The sequence below is a fragment of the Solea senegalensis genome, unplaced genomic scaffold (genome assembly GCF_019176455.1).
Source record: "Solea senegalensis isolate Sse05_10M unplaced genomic scaffold, IFAPA_SoseM_1 scf7180000013775, whole genome shotgun sequence".
Taxonomy (NCBI): Eukaryota; Metazoa; Chordata; class Actinopteri; order Pleuronectiformes; family Soleidae; genus Solea; species Solea senegalensis.
The window spans coordinates 141,010-161,737 of record NW_025320890.1 but is presented as its reverse complement, the minus strand read 5'-3'; the positions used below and the strand labels follow the sequence as shown (position 1 = coordinate 161,737).

General features: G+C 41.0%; 1 protein-coding gene across 1 annotated transcript in view; it reads left to right on the top strand.

Annotated features, from left to right (window-relative positions):
* Positions 1 to 417: 417 nt before the first annotated feature.
* LOC122760592 (usherin-like) overlaps positions 418 to 20,728 on the top strand; it is a gene marked incomplete at its 5' end in the record, with an annotated part of 107,052 nt that continues 86,741 nt past the window's right edge. Inside the window, 10 exons of the mRNA XM_044015707.1 lie at positions 418 to 575; positions 1,322 to 1,469; positions 3,506 to 3,661; positions 6,522 to 6,669; positions 8,016 to 8,158; positions 15,917 to 16,602; positions 16,891 to 17,060; positions 17,157 to 17,323; positions 17,473 to 17,561; positions 19,659 to 19,993. Coding sequence (XP_043871642.1) covers positions 418 to 575; positions 1,322 to 1,469; positions 3,506 to 3,661; positions 6,522 to 6,669; positions 8,016 to 8,158; positions 15,917 to 16,602; positions 16,891 to 17,060; positions 17,157 to 17,323; positions 17,473 to 17,561; positions 19,659 to 19,993 — 2,200 coding nt within the window. The remainder of the gene's footprint in view (positions 576 to 1,321; positions 1,470 to 3,505; positions 3,662 to 6,521; positions 6,670 to 8,015; positions 8,159 to 15,916; positions 16,603 to 16,890; positions 17,061 to 17,156; positions 17,324 to 17,472; positions 17,562 to 19,658; positions 19,994 to 20,728) is intronic.

The following is a 20,728-nucleotide window of genomic DNA, read 5'->3' as shown; positions in this document are numbered from 1 at the left end:
ACTGATTAACACAGTGATTACAGTTATACCTAAATCCTGTTCACAAGGACTGAGCTAAGCACCATTCTATGATGTCTGACATGAAATCAGGTCACTTCAGCGCGGTCTTGGTGTTGACCACTGCACTTTTACTTCAATCTATTTTGTTAGAACCGTCACCTATTTGACTGCACACTCTCATCTATTTGACTCTAAATAGGACCATCATTTACAGTGGACATCATGGTGTGTTGAAGAAGACCTGAAAACGTTGACTTTCAGGCTCATTTTCCTCATAGACTTGCATACAAATCAGTAGAGTTGATGCCTGAAGGCCGTTCAAGAGAATTCTATTTTTGCTCCACTCGTCACTAAATCCATATCTATACACAGTCTATGATTACACACATGACAACATTCCGTGTGCTCTGTTGACAGGTGTTTTAACCAGCTATGGCGTGTGGCTGGATGGCGTTCTCATTTCAAACGTGTCCTACGTCCAGAGGTTCTTTGTGGTGGACGGCCTCTCTCCATGGAGCCGACACTTGCTCAGGGTCCAGGCCTGCACTGCACAGGGCTGTGGCAAGGGACCGCTGGTCAGTGACTTGTGTTCTACTTATCCCAGAAATGATGTTATGTGTTACTAATACGATTTTACATTTATACATAAATGTTATCACGCATAAATGATAAATATGCAGATAGGCATGTGTAAAAAAAAAAAAAAAAAAAACATTTGAAAAGTGTTTCTCCTGTGTGTGCGTGTGTGCATGTGTGCGCGTGTGTGTGTGTCACCGGCTATCATAAAGGGTGATCGATCCTCTCGGCTCAATAACGAGGGCTGGCGTGATGACAGTGACATGTGGTAGGAAATGCCACTCCATGCTCAACGACGTCTCTGTCAACAGGCTGCATTTTGGGGCATTTTTCCAATACGGACGCCATATTTAGTCAAACACTGCAGGATGAGCTGACACAGCAGAGCAGGAGGTGGGGGGTGTGGGGGAGAGAGAGGTGGAAGAGTGAGTGTGAAGAGATGGCAGGAAAAGGGAGAAGAAAGGCATTGTGGGGGGACTTTAGGGGTAAAAGTGAAATGAGAAGGACGGACCAAATGGTCAGGGCAAAGTGAGGTGAGGTGGAAAGTGAGGATGTGAAGGGGCTGCAGAAGAAATGAAGAGAGTGGGGTGATCGTTGAAAGAATACAGGGATAAAAGATCATGCGACGGAAAATCTAAGTTTCAAATAAAATAAAAGTGTGTATGAGTGTGAGTGTGGTTTATGTCTGTTCTGTGTACTTGAACACAAGTGAGCTTTTTTTCTTGTTTTTCTTCTGTCTTTACAGGTGGAGGTGCGTACATTAGAGATGGTCCCAGAAGGCCCTATACTGCTGGAGCTGACCAATCAGAGCTCTCGATCCGTGCGCGCACGCTGGACGGCCCCTCCCAGGCCAAACGGGAACCTCAGATACACAGTGCACTACAAAAGCTCAGGTAACATCCATTCAAACGCATACTCAAATACACATATTCATGAAATAGTAGTTTATTTGCCCCGAAGTTTTTAGTCTTTACAGCTTATCCTGTGGGAGCTGGAGCCTCTCAAGGGCCAACATTCAGAGACAACGAACAATTTACACAATTATGATCAATTTTGAGTTTCTAATCAACGTAACGGCAATCTGCATGTCTTTGGACTGTGTGAGGAAGCTGAATTACCAACACACACACACACACAAACACACACAGATCATGCAAAATCCTCAGGACCCAGTCAAACAGGAATTCAAACCAAGAACCTTTATATTTTAAAGCTTTATATGTTTTTTTTTAGCAACAATAAGAGCAGGAACAAAGGGCTCCTCAGTGCAGTAATGTCTCAAAGTAGCGGGAAAGGAGAGATCATGCAATCAAACAAAAGATGTTCCAGCGAATCATTAATCAAAAATATTGACACAACTCTTTATATTAGAGTTTTATATTTCTTATATTTCATAGGAATCTTTGGATCTTTGTGTTTTTTTTCATTTAGAGGAATATTTCCAGTCGTCAATTGATTCCAAACCAATGTTTTATTTTAGAACTACTCTAGAATGCATGTCTTTGTATTGGATAACAATGCTTCATTGTTTTGTTTTTTTAGTTTGCAACTTTTAATATTCAAAAAAAAGACCCCTTTGTTTTATTACTTTCATGTCATGTGACCCACTGACTCAAAACAATTCCAAGTCTATCACGTCTGTAGACGAACACGATACACGGAATGATTGCAGATGTGAGATTTACATAGACAGATGACGAAGAATAGCAAGTGAAACAAGAAAAAACATTAGCGGTGACCAACAAATCAGGTGAGGTGGACTGGACATGGACAGAAAAGGCAGAAGACGAAAACTGAACATGAATGAAAACAGCAGAGGATGCTGATTCTTGAAGTTTCCCATATCCACAAGTCTATCTGTCACACACACACACACACACACACACACAGACTGGGGCAGAGACTTTGATCTGCACCTCACAGAGGAAAGAGATTCAAATGAGTGGAGAGTAGAGGGAGAGGTGGTGTCTCGCTCTAGTTACCCATAACCTCTTGTTTCTTTGATACACGCTGCCTTCATCAGCTCACACATACAGTAACTGATGTGTTTGTGCGCATGTGTGGGTGTGTGTGTCCATCTAAATATACCGGATAGGCTCACACGGTGCCATTTTCTGATCCTTTTTCTTTGACTATCCTTGCATAACCTCAATATAGAGGTCTCTCTCTCTCTCTCTCTCTCTCTCTCTCTCTCCTTTGATCACCCTGTTATTCTCAGTCACTGTTCCTCTCTCTCTTGACGTCTCAGTCCCTTCTACCTGCTTTTCTCTTTCCTGTTTCCTCTGTGTCTTGTATGAAACTTTTCCGCTGTTTCTTGGATGACACTAATAGATAAGATTTTTTGTGAATGATTATGATGAGCTTTTTTTGTTTCTCTGTTGTTTTTTCTGTGTTCACTTTGGCTGACCTTCAACTGGGGATGTCCCAAATCATTTATTTTGGATCTTAGACAGACACTACTGTTTAAACTGTGGATCAAAGAAGCTTTATCATTACGACTGAACAATGAAACGTGAGCCAAGCTAAGATACTAAGGTCCCAAACAGTCATCAAACCGTCACTTTATTTTTTACTGCCATAAAACACCAACAATAGCAACAACGACTACTGAGATCCTTTTATTTTGTTCTCCTTTATTGCGGATATCAACTGAAGTGTGATGTTCACTACCATGAGTGAGATGTCACATGATCTGTGGATTGTGTTGGTCTAAACAAGCAAACCCCAAAATTCTAAAAAGGAAAGCTACAGAATTATAATAAAAGAAAAATATTAAATATTCCGGTCCAGGTCTACTTTAAAACCAGATACATATTATGTCCTCAGGTGTTCATACAAAGTTCCTGTGGAGCTTAATGACCCTTAAGACGTCACTGTCCCAGAACCTTACATGTGTGTCCCTCTTTTCTCTCTCTCTCTGTCTTTTAAGATGGTGATGGAGCAGTAGATGGAAGTACAGCAGTCGGCAGCTGGATGTCTGTGCCCGACCTCCGGCCTTACACAAACTACAGCTTCTGGATCAGAGGGTGTAACACACAGGGCTGTGTAGAGAGTCTGCCACTCAATGTTACAACACCTCCAGCAGGTATTCACACCCAGATCCACCCACTATGTCACAGGTTTTGAAATCTATGTCTGCACACGTCGAGTGTACAAATCTGTTTGTCTTGATCTGATGCGTACTCATATGATAAATTGATAAAGTGATTTAAAGACTTCTCAAATATTACAGATGTGTGTTGAAATACATGGTATAATTCTCAGATTGATACAATTAAAATATAATTTGGTTGACATCAAGCAAGTGATTAGGAATGCAGGATTGGACTTTTTGCCAGTATCTGCTGATACCGATATATATATACATATATATATATATATATATACTGTATAGATATAATTACACAATGTGCTTTTTTTGTTGGAAGAAATGTGCTTGTTTTTTGCAGATAAATGTTCAAGCTGACCAGAACAGATAGTAATTACTGTATTAAGTGTCTGTAATAACACACATTTTTAACACACATGTCTCCACCTGTCTCTCTCTATAAAATTATGAAGACACACCACACCCCTGTCTTAGTTGGAGAATAACAAAAGACAGACTTTGGAAAGTTATGCTGTTCAAGTTCAAAACAAAGGCATAAGAAAGTATAAATTTTAAATACCAGACGTTTCCTCTCTTTCTATCTCTCTTTTTACCTCTGTGCCTCTGGCATCTCTTTAGACTTCTTTAAGGCAAACTGTCTTGATGCGTCCTTGTTCTGTGAAAGAACAGAGAGAAGATAGCCAAGCCAAAGACAGAGGAGCAGAGGAGGAGGGGAGCGGAGAGAGAGAGAAGTGAACATAAAAGTGCATAGTTTAAAACGATTAGTGACACCTCTGATATTGTACCTGCTAACACAGCATGAGAGAGACACAGGCTCACCAACAGTGTGTGTCTGAGGTGTATGTGTTTGTGTGTGCGTGTCTGTCTATCTTTCAGAGAGGCAGAAATCAATGTATGTTTCAGTAAAGATACACACAAACACACACACAGGAGATGACCTAATAACCTACAGTAAACTAGTAACAGATGAATACAATTTAATTCACAAATTAAATTACCCTATCAATCTATGAATATCAGTTAAGCATATAATAATTCATCCACTAAATTAAATGATGATTAAGTGATGTTTTTGAGACACTTTTTGTCATAAAACCACTGTTGTGAGTGAGGACAGTCTGACACGACGTTATGTCTTCTCTGTCCTCACAAGACGGACATTTGTGTGCGTGTGTGTGTTATCTTTAGAATGTCTTGAGCAATCAGTCTTGTTGTTGTGTGAAGACACTCATGGGTCTGATTGTAGGATCACTTTATCCTCCTCTCCGCTCACATCGCGAAACACTCCGGTCACTCTCGTTCCCTCCTTGAGTTTGTTGTCTTTATCGCTTTCTTGCTCTGTCTTTATTTGGGCTTCCTCGGTTTCTGTTGAGAGCACAGCCATCAGACTGAATCAAGATGTTTTCAACACTAACACTATGCTATCATGTTCAGTTGGAGGAGAGAGCCACTACTGGGAGAGAGGGAGAGTGTGTGAGTGTGTGGTTATAGTACATGAATAAATCTGACCACTCTTTGTGACATTTTCTTTACAAGGTCTATTACTTTTATCTTTTTTTTTGCCATTTTATCAAATGTTCAGGTTTACAACGATTAATTGATCACTCATCTATAAATACATTATTCATTCAACACTAAATTATCATCAACAATGTTGATAATCAACTAATCTGAATGAGTATTAAGCTGATTTTCCAGCTTCTTAAATGTAAATATTTTTTGTTTCCTTGCTCCATGTAACACTTAAACTTGGAACGTTTAACCCTTTGTTTGTTTTTTTTGGTTTTTGATTTTGGCTGTGTTCATGGATATGGCATGAATTATGGCAGGGTTGTGTATTTTTGTTTGATCTTGCTATTTCCAGCTCAGCTTCTGCAGTCAGGCTAAAATACACTGTCAACAATCAAGTGTTACACTCATACTCTTAAGTGCAAAACATGTCCTATTGAAACCCATTCAAGCTGCAAGGTTTGATCTCACTTTCCTTAAAGCATAATACATGCATTATATTATATCTGGGTGTCAATATGGGCTTTTGCCTTGGAATTGATTATTTTGGCCATATTCAGCATATGGAGAAAAAACATGCTATTTACACTAGATGGCAGTGTCACAAGTGTTGCTGCTAATCACTGACATGTAGAAAAGACTGTAATACGTCAACACAAAAGAAAATGCTTTTTGCATGTAGTATATTGAAAGCTATATTTTCAGTTTTTAAAAACATCTAATCCAATCCAACTTAATTTCTAAGGCACTTTAATTGACACACAATATGGTGGCATCATGACAAAAACCTGGCATTTAAAGGGTTAAAATGTTTCAAAATTAATTAGTATTTGATATCAATAATTAAGACAGATGTTGGTGAAAATAAATCAGCTCAATGAAAGAAGAAAATTATAATGTATAATATTTTTTATAGCTTGTGCTTAGCGGTACGAGTGTGACTAATGTAAGACCCGGCCCAAAAGCAACTGAAAAAGACTCTAAAAGACAAACACAATAAAATCCGTATGGGTGGGGCCTCTCAGAGATGGAGAGATTGCCTCAGGTCGTCTTGTATGAAGTCTGTCTGTCTGTGGTATTGAGAGAAGGTCAGGGTAGAGAGCCTTCATCTCACAGAACTAGCGTGGAATGAGACTCAGTATCAGCTCTTTTTATTTTGCTTACCTTCAATAATACCTAACCCAAAAATTGTTGGTCTGCATATTCAAATTCAGAGTCAGAACGCAGAACGCATTCATTGCTACAGTTAGTCTGAGTCTGAATCTGAGTCATCATTGTTCAAGTCAAACCACAACTGGAGTACTGGAGTCTCTCTCTCTCCTCACAGCTCCAGACGGGTTATTACCTCCATGGTTGACACACTCTGCTACTACCAGTCTGAATGTGTCCTGGTCCCGTCCTGTGCACGCCAATGCACCAGGCCCACTCCGCTACAGCCTGCACATGAGGACAACCCCACAGAGGCCGGTGATAAGGTGAGAATAAAAGTGCACACACACAAAGAATCACACAGGAGTGGAGAAGTTGGCACAAACTTGCATGTTAACAAAGAGAAATATGAGCAAGACAGACACACTAGACCCGGATATTTTTGACATACATGATCACCTGAACAGAGACAGAAGCATATACATGTACCTACCAAGAGGTACATTATACCGCACAGCTGAATGTGTCACATCAGTATGACGGAGCGTCAGAAATACAGAGAAGGGGATGAGCCGTGGAGACGACGGTCAGATTCAGAAAGCCAAAAGAGGAAAAAAAAAAAATCAGAGACGGGACAGGAGATGGAAAAATGTGATAGAATAAAAAGAGAGAGAGAGGGTGTGCATCTGATATGTATTCATTACATGCTTCCTGACAACAAATTGCAATTTAATCCAAGAAGAGGAGGCTCTCATTCTGCGGTAATAAATAAATGACTAGCTACATGTATTATATATCAGACAGCCATGCCCTCCTCCTCCTCTGCTATGGAAATCTCATTGTTCCCTGATTTATTCATTCATTCATCCCTTCTATCTATCTCATGCTAAATGGTCAACGGTCCCTCATTTATGACAATATTCTTTTACTTGTCCCAGATTCCTTTGTATGATTATAAGACAGGGGATCAGGTCTGACACAAGAATATGATAAAGAAGCAATGGAAATAGTGTGCATTTTGTCAATATAGTTACTGTTTAGGGATCATGTGAGATACGTCCCTTGACACTTTTGTATGGATGCACTTTAAATAAAGATTCACTCAGAAATGTGTGCTGTGGTTCTGAGTGTCAAAAGTCAATTTTAACGTAACTTTTAAGGAAGCGTTTCACAAAACACGTTGACGTTTCTGGGAAACCTGGGAAATGAGTGTTTCATGTTGTGTCTTGAACCTAAGATAAACATCATAACACATAACACACATACAATAAACAGAATACCAATATTCCCACAATACTGTATATGTGTCTACTCTCTTTTCTATGCATTGTCCCCAAAATACTGGAATTTGATGTATGTAATGGAACTAAATTTGGAATACCTTTTTTGTGACTTTCTTGCTAACTTCTGGCTAAGGTCTCTGCTTCAGCATGTCATGCATCGTGAGAGCACGGGCATTATGCATGCAGATTATGGTAAATTACTAAGAAATAGGTATGCCATAAGGTCTGAAATGAAATGATTGGTCAGTTCTATAATAGTACTGACGCTTTCAGGATGTGAAGAGGTTATTACCAAATAAGATGAAAAAAAAATATTAAAGGAGAAAATTACAAACTGGAGGTTTAAACATGGCTAATTTTGATTCTGGTGTGTGTCCGTCCCCTCCTAGGCTTTTGGAAAATGTAACGGGCACCTTTTCCTACCGTGTGGACGGCCTGTCACCGTTCACACGCTACATGTTCAGAGTGGTGGCTTCACACACACACGGGCAGACTGCTGGACCGTGGGCGACCCTGCACACCGCGGAGGATCGTAAGTACACTCATTTTCACATTATTTCCAGTGAACACAGGACAGGTCAACTTCATTTCTGAATTGTGGTTGAATTAAGTATTGATATATTATTGTCATTGCTGACTTTGCTGCATGCTCCGCCATGTGCACCGTGGACCCATCTGAGATCTGGACACTTGCTGTGAATAACGGCTGCCAACAGGGTCAGAGGGAAAAGACACTTGAGTAAAGGCTCACTGAATTAAAATCTACACCTGCTTAAGCCTATGATGTGTTAAGAATATGTTTATTCACCGGTAGTGGTTAGCACTCTTGCCTTTGCAGCAAGAAGACCCGGTTGGAACAAGGGCCTTTCTGCATGGCTTTCTCCGGGTTCTCCGGCTTCCTCCCACAGTCCAAAAACATGCAATATGGTGATTAGGTAAATTGGATACTCTAAATTGACTGTAGGTGTGAGAGTGAATGGTTGAATGGTTGTTCGTCTCTATATGTGGCCCTGCGATGGACTGTCCAGGGTGTGACCACCCCCATCGCCCCAAGGTCAGCTGAGATTGGCACAGCACCCTCCGTGACCCTCCTGTGGTGGACAAAGCAATAGAAAATGGATGGATAGATGTTCCCTCACCGTATCTCACAGTTAGATATCCTTTTCTGGATGAAAACTGAACTTTGTAAATCACACCAAAGTTGAAAATCCAAAGATTTCCATCAGCAAGTTCACTTATCTTATATTCTTACTTTGGTGTTTGATTTCCTTTGTTTGATTGTAACAAGGCTGCCGAACACCAGAACCTCCTGTGTACTGCAATTTTTCATAGCGACTATCCCAAAAAATCATGCCCCATCCCTTATAAGCGTTTTGTTTCTGCCGCTGTTTTGTCTTTTGTTCGTATTAAACCAAAATAAAGGAATCTAATCTAAGGGCACATTAAAAATGAAGGTGGTGATGGTGCAAACTTCAACACAAGCAAGATAAGGTGAAATGCTGACAGAGATAACTGAGTTGTGTGTGTGTGAGTGTGAGTGACCTAGCCAGTGTCATTGTGGGCTAATTGCTGTAATAGAATCATATTAGCCACTGGAACAGCCTCCTCAGTGCAAAGTTATAAATTAATTAGTACCACGCTATTATCACATACATTATCATTAAGCAGCTGAGATTTGCATACACTGGATACATGTACACAGGAGTGAGTGTGCTGCTGTACGTATACATACACATGTGCATGCACTGACGCAAGCACACGTGCAGTCGTAAACAAACTGCATTTAGTATACATTAAATTATGGTCCTCTGTGTTTTACTTTGCATTGCAGAACTGAATTCCCTCTGGCTAACACACACACACGCGCACTCTCATGTGCCCTCACACGCTCTCACACACAACTTGTGTCTAGTTTATAGGGGACAATATTTGTGTTGTTGTGAGTTGTGAGAGTGAAATCATGTTCTCAGTGTGTGTGTTCAATAGATTCAACACCATCATTTTAACATCTCTCAGATATGCACACTAACAAACACACACACACACACACACACAGATTTGTGGAGGTAGACACTGCATTGACTTCTACTCATTTAGACAACCTAAACACCCCTCACCTTATCCGTACCTTTTAATGCTTAACCCTGACCTCAACCTCAACTTCACCAGTTCCTCAGAAAAGCAGTTCTGGGACCAGGTTTTGGTCTCCATGTGGACGACTGAAAAGGTCATGAACATTTACATGAACACACCTCCTTGTCCTCCTCATCAGCTTATCAGTCACACCCCTTAAAGGAATACGTCACCGATTTGCATTTAGCTTTGTATTACTGGAATAGGGTAGTATTTTGAAAAAATGTTCTTCCCAACCCTTAAATATCTTCACATGCCCACCAGTGACACTTGGTCCTGTTAGCCTAACTGTTAGCAAAGATGGCTGACACTGTTGACATTGTGGGAATGAGGTACCGTCCCCCTACAAGTGGGTCTACGAAATGGGGAATTAGCGTTGCAGTTTCAAGGCTCGGACCAAGTGTCACTGGGGGGCATGTAAGATATTTCTCGACTCGGGGGGGAAACTGAGGTTGGGAAGCACAATTTAAAAATTAGTAAAAGGTTGTTCTGTGGTTTTTACACGTAAGTATCTGAGTCATCTTTTAGAGTCCTTCATAATGACAGTTGCAAGATCCCCACTTTACCATAGAGTATATACTACACTGTATTATATGGTGACATGGACCTTCATTCTCTGATTCTCTGAAATTAGTTTTTGCCTCTCTTGTTCTTTTTTTTCTCCTTCCTCTTACAATTTTTATTCTTTCATTTTTTGTGTGTGTTTGAACATGGTTTGAGTCTCACCTCATCTAAGCCGAGGCTCTCAAGTTTTTCGAGAGCAGCAAGGGACAGCAGAGAGACAAGTAGATGAAGAAAATAGTGAGGAAAAAGGCCGGGAAAGACAGATGGAGAGAACAGAAAAAGGTAATGAGGAACTGAGGGGGGGAGAGAGAGAGGGAAGTAGAGGGGCTAATGACAGAACAGAGAAAAGGAGACCCACGCTTCCTCCTTTCCTTTTTATCATTCCATTAAAGTTTTATGTCCATCTTTTTAATGTAATTTGGTGCCTATGAATTTCTGTCGCTGAAGAACAGACAGACAGCTCCTGTGAACATAAACTCTGGCCGTGTTGGACAGCTCCCTTTCCTCTGTCTACTCCCATGTTCACACCAGCTAAGTGATCTGAGGGACAGCGTGTGTGTGCGTGCGTGAGTGTGTGTGTGTGTGTGTGTTACAGGGTGTTATAAAGAATATGAACGAATAAAGCGCTGTTATGACAAAATGATCTTAGTGAAGCAGTCTTACAGTGTGTGTGTACCAGAGAGAGAGAGGGAGAGAGCATTGAAAACGGATGTTTTACTAAATTCAAATTAAAGTGGAGAGAGAAAGAAAAAGGACAGAGAGGAGAAAATGGGACAGAAATGAGGTTGGCTGTACTGGCAGAACACAAAGAATTCATGTTATTTAATGAATGAGTGACTGCATTAATAAAATAATACTTCACCTTAGGTCCCAGGATTCTGTTCACTTTGCTCCCCAAGGAAGCTCTTAACTAAAGTGAGGATAGTCCATTTGATTTTTTTTTTTTGCACATCCAGAGATAAAAAGAATAAATTATGTACACTAATTTATCCTCATTACCTGAACATGTATTTACTTTTTATTTTCCTTTTCTTATTCCATCTACTAGATTTCAGAGCCGATTATTCAGCAATCGTGAAAAACATACTTACATCTATTTTTGTTGTAGTTTTAAATGTGCAGCATGCAAGTTGCAGGAAATGACTTACAAGTCCAGGAGGAGAGGGGATTTCAGTTGGACACATTGAACGATCACTACCAAGCATCTCGTCACTTGCTGTGTCTATTGCTGACATCAAGTGGAACACGTGAATTCATAATAATGACTTTTATTTACAGAACAGCAAATTTGGACCTTTCAGATTAGAGTGAACAGGGTGTGAGCATGATGTGTTCAAAATGCAGCATATTTATACACAGAATCTTGTTAAGATTTGTCTGGCCAGAAAATGTTCTGTGAGTAAGTGCTTTTGCCCTTTTTTCCAAGGTGACTTTCAATATATGGCAGTTATTTACAATTTACTGCATGTTAAAATAGTGTATAACAATTTAAAATGAAGGAAAACAATTTGAGAAAAAACACGAATATGAGATTTTGCGTGTTAAATTTAACATTTGAAAAGTATAATACATATTTAAGATAAAGTGTGTTGATTGACATTTCAAAGTTATCATTTTGGGTAGTTGTTTAAAGGCTAATGCCCATCTCACATATTATTATGTGGGATGTTATGGATACAAATCCAGTCCTGTGACCTTGGTCGCACGGCATCCTCTTGCTAACTGCCTCGTTGGTGTCGTCCGTAGCTGCGGTGACATAAAGTCATCTGTGGAAAAAGTAAAGATACCAAATGCAATGTAAATTCTCCCCGTATTGCTTGTCACGTTCTGACACCGTGTCATAAGCATCTTGATAACAGTAAAGCTCAGCGTTTGTCCTCATTATGACTCTAGGAGCCTCGACTCACCTTCAAAAGCCCATTCATCCACTAACACGCAGACGCGCGCGCACACACACACACACACACACACACAGGGCTCTGTGCGAGGCTAAGAATAATACCCTTACTCTACTCTTCTTTTCACATGGATACTCACATTTACACACAGGCACACCCTGACCTACACGCGCATACACACAAATATGCACAAGACGCTCCAGAACATGTGTGCACCTCCAAGTATGCAAGCATATGCACAAACACAGACTGCTTCCTCCTCCTCTCCCAGACCTTGTCAGGTGATTGTGTTATTACTATGCTAACCAAATCCTTATAAATGTGATTTAAAGCTTGGCGGCCCTGCTCTCCTGTTTTAGCCTTCTGCTACTTCTGTTTTACTGGCAAGAGGAGGAATAAGGGAGGAAGGGGAAAGGGCAGAAAAGGAGGAAAATGCCATCACGGATAAAGTGGTGGGAAATGCAGGGGAGAGAGGGAAGGTAAAAGGGAGTGGAAGACAAGGGGAAAGGATGAGCAAGCTTGAAAGATGGAAAAAATGGAAGAGGTGAGTGGAACAGGGAGGACAAGAGAGGGAGACAGATAAGGGGCAAGGAAATCATGGACAAAGTGGTTCGTACACACTGCGCTCCACACTCCGTCCCTCCTGTCTGGAGAGCAGTAAAGCGTCAGTAAAATAAAAAAAAAAGGAAAAAAGCATCACCTGCATCTTAAATGAAAATTTCAATTGAAAAACTTAACAGCCCTTCAAATTGCAGAATTTTACACGCGCCAGTAAAGCCTAAATAACACTGAACACTTAGAGTGAGAGGGGGATGGGGAAGGGAGGAGAGAGAGGGGAATCGGGGGGTATTTTGGTTGGCTGATGGGGGCTGGATCAAGGTGACTGGGTTGTGTTTTGTCGTCGTGTTATTTTGCAGTTAAGGACTTTCTATCTGTCTCCAGCTCTGTGCGTCTTCCACCTGTGCATCTGATGTGTCTATTGTAACGAGCCCCAGTAAGGCAGGAGATAATATTATCAAACAGACAGAATGGTGTGGGATGTCTAATTAGAGAAACATGTCAAGAGACACCACAACCCTCCGCAAAGATGAATGGGAATGCAACGAGGCACGGAGTGAGGCCAGCAGACATGCACAGAGAGGGCGAGCGGGAGAGGCTCCTTGGTTATTCGTAAGGTTCAGTGGACCTTTGGTGGTAATTGAATCAGTGTGAGTGCTGAGTAGAGCTAGCATAAAAACCTGTTAACCCAAAAGGTCAACTCTCTGCATTGTTTATTTAGCAGGGAGCCCACAGAGAGGGGGCCAATGAGAGGGAGAGAGCGAGAGAGAGAAGAAAATGAGAGAGTAGTTGAGGTTAACATAAACAGATAAGTCCATAAACCTGTACATTTTTTTTCTCGGAAAGGGACCACCGGCTTTCCTGTTTACTTTGACAGAAAGCACCTTAAATTACAAGGTTTTCTTAGAACATATACCAGATTTGTTTTTCAGAAAGGGAAAAAAATTACAACGTGTTAATAAGAGCCACACCAAAATTGAATGGATTCCTCCACTGTTCAAGTGCATGGTCAGTGACATCTCGCAGTCTCAGAGTTCTGACAATTTAAGCCTTTGATACTGCGGCGATTACCATCATACAGTTAATGTAAACTACACTGTTTCCTTAGTCATGGCTTGTTTTTGTGATCACACATGACCATTAGTATTTAGATATAAAGTTAAAACAAATATATAACTTTAGTATTTTAAAATCAGCTATTTGTCATCCATCTGTGATCGGCTGTTTTGGCTACAAACAATAGTTGTGGCACCAGAATTCTGCAAATGCATTGTGTTTCCCTAAGACTTGAGCTCTTAAAGTGAGAAAACATGCTCAGAAAAACACTGACTATGGTGCCACTAATGAACCAACCATAAACTACAGTGGCCTGGGAGCGCAAACTGTTATACAAAATGTGAAACACGTTTGAAAGCTTGAGATGAATTGGATTTGTTTTGGGATTTGTAAAAGTGTTTCATGTTTTGTAATAATGATTTGCACTTCCAGGGGTATTGCACATATCCCATCCACAGCACTTTAATCCAATCAGGAACCAGAACTCCACAAAGAAACTTTCTTCTTCTAATAAGTTTAGGCCCCCCACAAAAAAACATCTGGAAGGAGAATGCTTACTACAAACAACAGACCAGAAGTTGGCCACAAAATAGCCAAAATATGACATTGTTTACAGCAGCTTTGATCAAAAAGAGATATGATAAGATTCACTGACTAATGCCAGTGCAGTTATCCTATGGATACAAACTTCATATACACTGCTTCATAATTCCAGTTAATTATATCCTTTCACTTTAGTAGTTATTCTTTTTAATGTATTGGATTATGGGTAGACTGGCAACCTGTCCTTATGTGGAGGTTAAAGCAGTAGGCAATGTATGGATGGATGGATTGTGGGCAAAACTGCATCAGCCTTAGTGATGAAGATGCTCTTCCGCTGTTCGAGGAAACTCTTGCCTCTTGCTCATGCACACCGACAGACACATGTACATACGTGTGCTCGCGTTATCGCTCATAAGTCATGCTCACATTTTCTCATCTTCTTTCAATTGCTCTTTCTGCCTCTCCCTTGCCCACACACACACACACGCACGCACGCACATGCTCACTGCCATCTGGGAAAGCCGTTAGCAGTTAGCGGTAGCACTTAGCGGCACAGCACGCTCCCTCAGTCCGTTCAGTCACCTTGATCTACTTGCCCTTCACACAGCACCATTACTGCTACACTGCATCACGGCTGGAGTGGGTATGCGAGTGTTGGTTAGAGGGAGTGTTTCTCTGCATATACTGACATACATACAGTACATCCATGTCCATTACAGATCAGACGGTGGGATGTAAAGGCGGGGCATTATCTTAAAATGAGCTACAGTGTTTACCTCTGACTGTTGAAGTCTCCCTCTGACTAGTGTTTACAGGGGGCCTGTCTGTGCAAAAACATGTGCAAGTCAAGTCTGCCTTGTGGTGAGCTGCGAGTCGGCGTTTGTGGCAGGATGCACATGTTTTGATCCACCGAGTGCTAAACATATTTGATTTGAATGTCTGCTCCCACTAGTGTAAACAGATCTGGCACAGACATGTGACGTAATCTTTTTTTTTAAGAAGGAATTGCTCAAGTTAATAAATTATTTCAACGCAAGATTTATTACAGTTTGGTGTAAAATTGTTGTGAATTTATTACGTAAATGTGGTTTCCCTCTATGTGTATTTGAGGTTTAAGTATGTATTGTTCGTTTGGATTTGCATTTGTCTTAAAAATGAAAAGAAAATGGTAACTCAAGCACATGCATTTATATTGTGGTTTGCTGCATGTTCCCAGCTGAGTTTGGCCTGCACATCACCTCATGAATTCCCTGCGTGCACACATTCAATCACAAGTACTACATAAATCCATAAATACAAGCCGGGGTATCTCTCTCAGGGAGAAATTGAGAAAGAAAGACACTTGTTAATCCCTTGGATAGGGATGGCAAAATCACTCTGTGTCCTTCTGATGTCATTCTTGACGTTGCTTGTCAAATAATTATTTGGAACAAATCCCCTCTCTTCACTTTAATTTCTCATTCTTTGTATTAGCACACACAAAGAGTATGTTGCCGTCTCGTCTCTTCAGCTGTTCATTATCTCCCTTTTTTCTCCAGGTCCAGGACCAGTGGAAAGCCCAGCTGTAACAGGGATTCATCCTAGAAGTGTAGCGCTTACCTGGGCCCCTCCCTTACAACCAAACGGCATCATCACCAATTACACTCTCCATCTGTGGCCTACTTCCTTCACATCTGTGGATTTTAAACCCAGCTCAGTCTCCAGCACAAGCACAACCCTAAACTCCAGCTTAAGTGATTCACTTGGCATTCTCAACTCAGGTCAAAGTCTCAAGCCAACATACAGTCTTACCTCCTCTGACTCAAGCCACATTTCTACTTTTAACACTGGCATTAATGGCAGCTTAAGCGCAATCAAAGACACGCGACCCAATCTTATCCCTAAACCCGGCTCTAGTTTGGAGCCTGTTCTAATGGAAGAAGGCGATATCAAGACGTCTCATGTAAACAACACAAGCACAGCCTCTGCTTTGCTTTCATTTCACCCCACTGAATCCAGCTCCACCAGTGTAAACTCAACCCACAGCCCATCACTGCCTAGCTCAGACTACAATACAACCAGAAGCAACAATGATCATTTATTGATACAGGACCACGGCCTCATCTCGAGTTCCTTCAATGAAGACTCTGAATTAAGTTCACATGTGCTGTCAGTCACCGTTCCGGGCAACGTCACTACCTACACTTTACACAACCTGCTGCCGTACCACAACTACAGCCTTCAGGTACATCATATTATTGTAATTTTTGTTTTATGACAAACAAACATGAATCACTTTCTCTCAGATGATTCCCTTGTAAACAATAATGTTCTACAAGCGTCCTATCTGCCAATTCAGTTTTTATTAAGACCAGTCTTTTGAATGGACTTAAATCAGTTTTGTCAAGTTCTCGTCTTGGCTATGTGTGTTCAAATGTCCCCTTTTCACTTTCGTAGGTATTTGCGTGATCGTAATAGTAAAAAAGAAATGTCACCGACAATATTAAATTGTAAAGTTTTCCTTTACATCTAGGTGGAAGCATGCACCAGTGTGGGTTGTTCAGTGTCTGGGACGTCTCAGCGCTTCCGTACCCTCCCAGCTCCTCCTGAAGGAGTTCCTGCACCTCACCTTTACTCTGACACTCCCACCTCTGTTCTCCTGTCCTGGGGTGCACCAGAGCAGAGCAACGGACCACTGGATTGGTGAGAAATGAGCAAACACCGTTCAATCCTAATTTGATTCTCGTGTCAGCGACTGTCTTTACAGTGCTTTGCCGCTGTATCTTGTGCTGTGGGTAGGTGGCTAATTGAGCGTAGAGTCACTGGGACCGTGCAAGTCTCAACAGTGGGCCAGCTCCTGCCAGAGTCTCCACCTCTTTCTTTCCTGGACTCTTCATCAGCTCTAAGTCCCTGGACTAGCTACCAGTATCGACTTGTGCTGTATAACCAGGCTGGCAACACAACAGGTAAAGCCTGAATAAAAGGATTAATTAGAATGACCAGAAATTAAATAAAATAACCAGAAATGAAATAAAAATAATTCCAATGTGTGATGGAATTTCTGACGAGGATTAATGTTTCCTCTCCTCTTTTCACAAATGTTACATATGTGCAGGACCGTGGGTCAGCATCACAACCAAACCCTCTCGGCCAGCTGGTCTCAGTCCACCAAGGGTGAAGGTCTTGGGACCAGAGTCATGTCAAGTAAGTCATAAGACGAATTGATGTTTTTATTTTTGAAAAAATGATTGGCTCGCTAGAGCTAATGTAATCTTTAATTGCCACATCTCCACTTACATTTAAATCATAGTCTCTGAATAAGATTGAGCTTAATGTATCGTAAGTGTTTGTTGAGTTTATTTTTAAAAAAAAACACACAAAAATTGAGACTCTCTTCAGTCACCCTGGTATTGACAGAAGTGTAGGATGAGTAGGAAAGACAAAGCAATGTCACACTGATTCTCCTGTCTTTCTCTTTTGGAATTTAATGAGAAAGAAACACATTCAATTCAAGGTCTCCTTCAGAAAATGGGTGGGGCTGTGACCCTGTCTGAGGCAGCTTCCTTCCTGTCAGCCATTTTGAAGGAGGGGCCAGAGTTAAGTTCCAGCTCTGACTAATCCTACATCAAGCCGCTGATACAATATTGTATGCATGCACACACACACATGCACTCACAAGCCCGCACTAATGCTAACTGCAGAAAAATGCTAATGCATGTCATCATTTCAGAACTGCCCCTGTCATCTCTGCAGCAGCACAGCTTTAGAGGTCACAGGTAAAAGAAGTAAAGTGTTGCTTCCTAGTTGTTACTAATTGGACAGACAGGCAGGCTGCTTCCTGGTTACTAGTTGACCTTGACAACACAGAGGATTTTCAGCGTCTACTTCAGTCTCCGTTATTTTTTCCTTTTCTTTGATGCATATAATTTCTCTTTTGTAGAGATCTTCAGTCAGTCTCTCTTACTGTTAAGTTGTTTTGTTCTTCTTTTTTTTTTAATGGTGGCATGACTTCTCTGACTGAAACTTCCATCCCATGTTTATTCAGTAAAATACATTTACCTTAATATAAGCAATTGCATTGATGCATGTGGGGCAATACTGTGAAAATTGTGTTGTCAGCGACAGTAGTTGGTGCCGTTTCATTTTCACCTCAGAGTTTTCGCTGCATTTAATAATATAGATGGACAAAGACACACACGCAAAGTGCATCCTGAGACACACCTATTCTCTTTCACTTTCACCTGTCTCACTCATGCACACATCATACAAACACACACACACACACGCATTGGCACACATACTGTAGGGGTGAACTAGCCTTAGCCCCAGTTCTCTGTGTCAGCCCCGGGTCCCTGCTGTCTTCACCATCTACAGATTACATCAGGCTATTCAATCTGTAAATGACTTCCAGCACAAAGCACATCCAACACGCACTATGGGAAATGAGCTACCTAACTCAACATGACCCTGCCTGTGTGTGTGTGTGTGTGCGTCACCCCCAACATGTCCCATGTTAAATGAACATCAAGGTTGTGTGAGAAATAATTATTCTTGATGTTCATTCATAATACTCTCATCAACACTGACCAGTTAATTACCTAAAGTCTTTGTCTCAACAAGCTCGTAACTGATCAGTTTATGTAAATGGCAGTTTGTATTTATGCGTGTGTGTGGACATGTGTTTGTATATGGATGTATAAACAAAACCTTTATGTGTGTGTGTTTGTGTCCCAGTTACCTTCATCTTCACTGTGAAATGCTGACAGTCTGAACTGTTTCCAAATCAGATGCAGTGCTCAACAACCGCAAGCTTTTGTTTTTTGCATGCAGCAATTCCATTATCAGCTGCTTTCATTATTTTAGCATGGTGCGTGTGTGTGTGTTTGTGTGTGTGTGTGTGTGTGTGTGTGCGTGTGATGTACTCTTGTAAAAGGAATCATCTGCTCAAGTCAAAGTCAGGTTATCTTTCCCCACAGAGGAACTGAACACGTGCAAACACAGATTTTTCTGGGTGATTTATTATCAAGACAAGTAAAGTGAGAGCAATAGCTTGAATAAAGTAGCAGACACACATTTTCAGAAATTAGAAGGTGGTCAATCTCCCTCAATTCACAGATCTTCTTTATCACCTGGTTTTGCATGTACAGCAAAGAAAATCAAAACATTGTTAACATTGATTGGCTTTTGCCACATCACTTTTATCAGTACTGTTGATTATTGTGTGATTATCTGAATTAATATTGTATTCGAACATGCATATTTGTATTTCAACTTAAATCTAATCCATCACATATGTTTCAGGTCACATGGGCTCCTCCTCTAATTCCTAATGGAGAAATTCATGGCTACGAAATCCGCCTCCCAGAACCACGTATATTCCATGAGCATGACAATAGCTCTGAGCTCAGCATCACAGTAACGGACCTAATTCCGTACACAAACTACAGTGTTACTGTGTTGGCGTGTTCCGAGGGCGGTGGCCATGTAGGAGGATGTACGGAGAGTCTGCCTACTCCAGCTGCAATGTCGCCTGCAAGTCCTCAAGGCCTCTCACCTTTGTCAGTCGTGGCAGTCAGCGAGTCGTTCTTAGCCATTTCCTGGCAACCACCAAGCAGACCCAATGGACCCAACATCAGGTAAATTTCACCCTGAAACTATACCTATATGTTGGTATTTGTTGGTCCAATTAAAATTACATTAGATTGTCATATACTTCTATAAAAGGTTTTGGCAAGATATTGATTTGAAAAAAAATAAGATTTTTTTATGCCTCAGTGCCTGGTGAACACCAGAAGCTGGAGGTCATTTTTTCATATTTGGTACTCGTAAACATTATAACTTTGGAACACCTTTCAGACTTGGTACAAGCTTTAATTTGGACTCAGAGTTGAACTGATCCAAGGTTCAAAGACCCAGGTGTGCGTAACCTTATAAACCATGTCTTTGACCTAGTGAATAAAACATCCCAGGACCATCTTGAGGTAACTGCTTCAAATTTGGCACATCCCTTTCACTTGGACTCACAGATTCAATAGAATTTGGTGGTCAAAGTTCAAGGTCACTGTGACCTCACCAAACCATTTCGCTTCATCAACAGCTGGCACAAATGCTAATGAGACTCAGTGATTGACTGTTAAGAGTTGGGTGGCCAAACGTTAAGGTTTGTTTTTGGCCTTTGGAACATTCTGCAAAAAAATGTCAACTCGACATCGGTCAGCAGAACTATATATAATCGGTAATTACTGCAGTTAATTTGCATTTGTTCCTCAGTTCAGCCACTGTATGAACTTGTGTGCGTATTTTGTACAAAATAGCAGAGGAGGCATAAGATGATGAGTTGTATAATGGTTTGGTGGAGATACAAAATACAA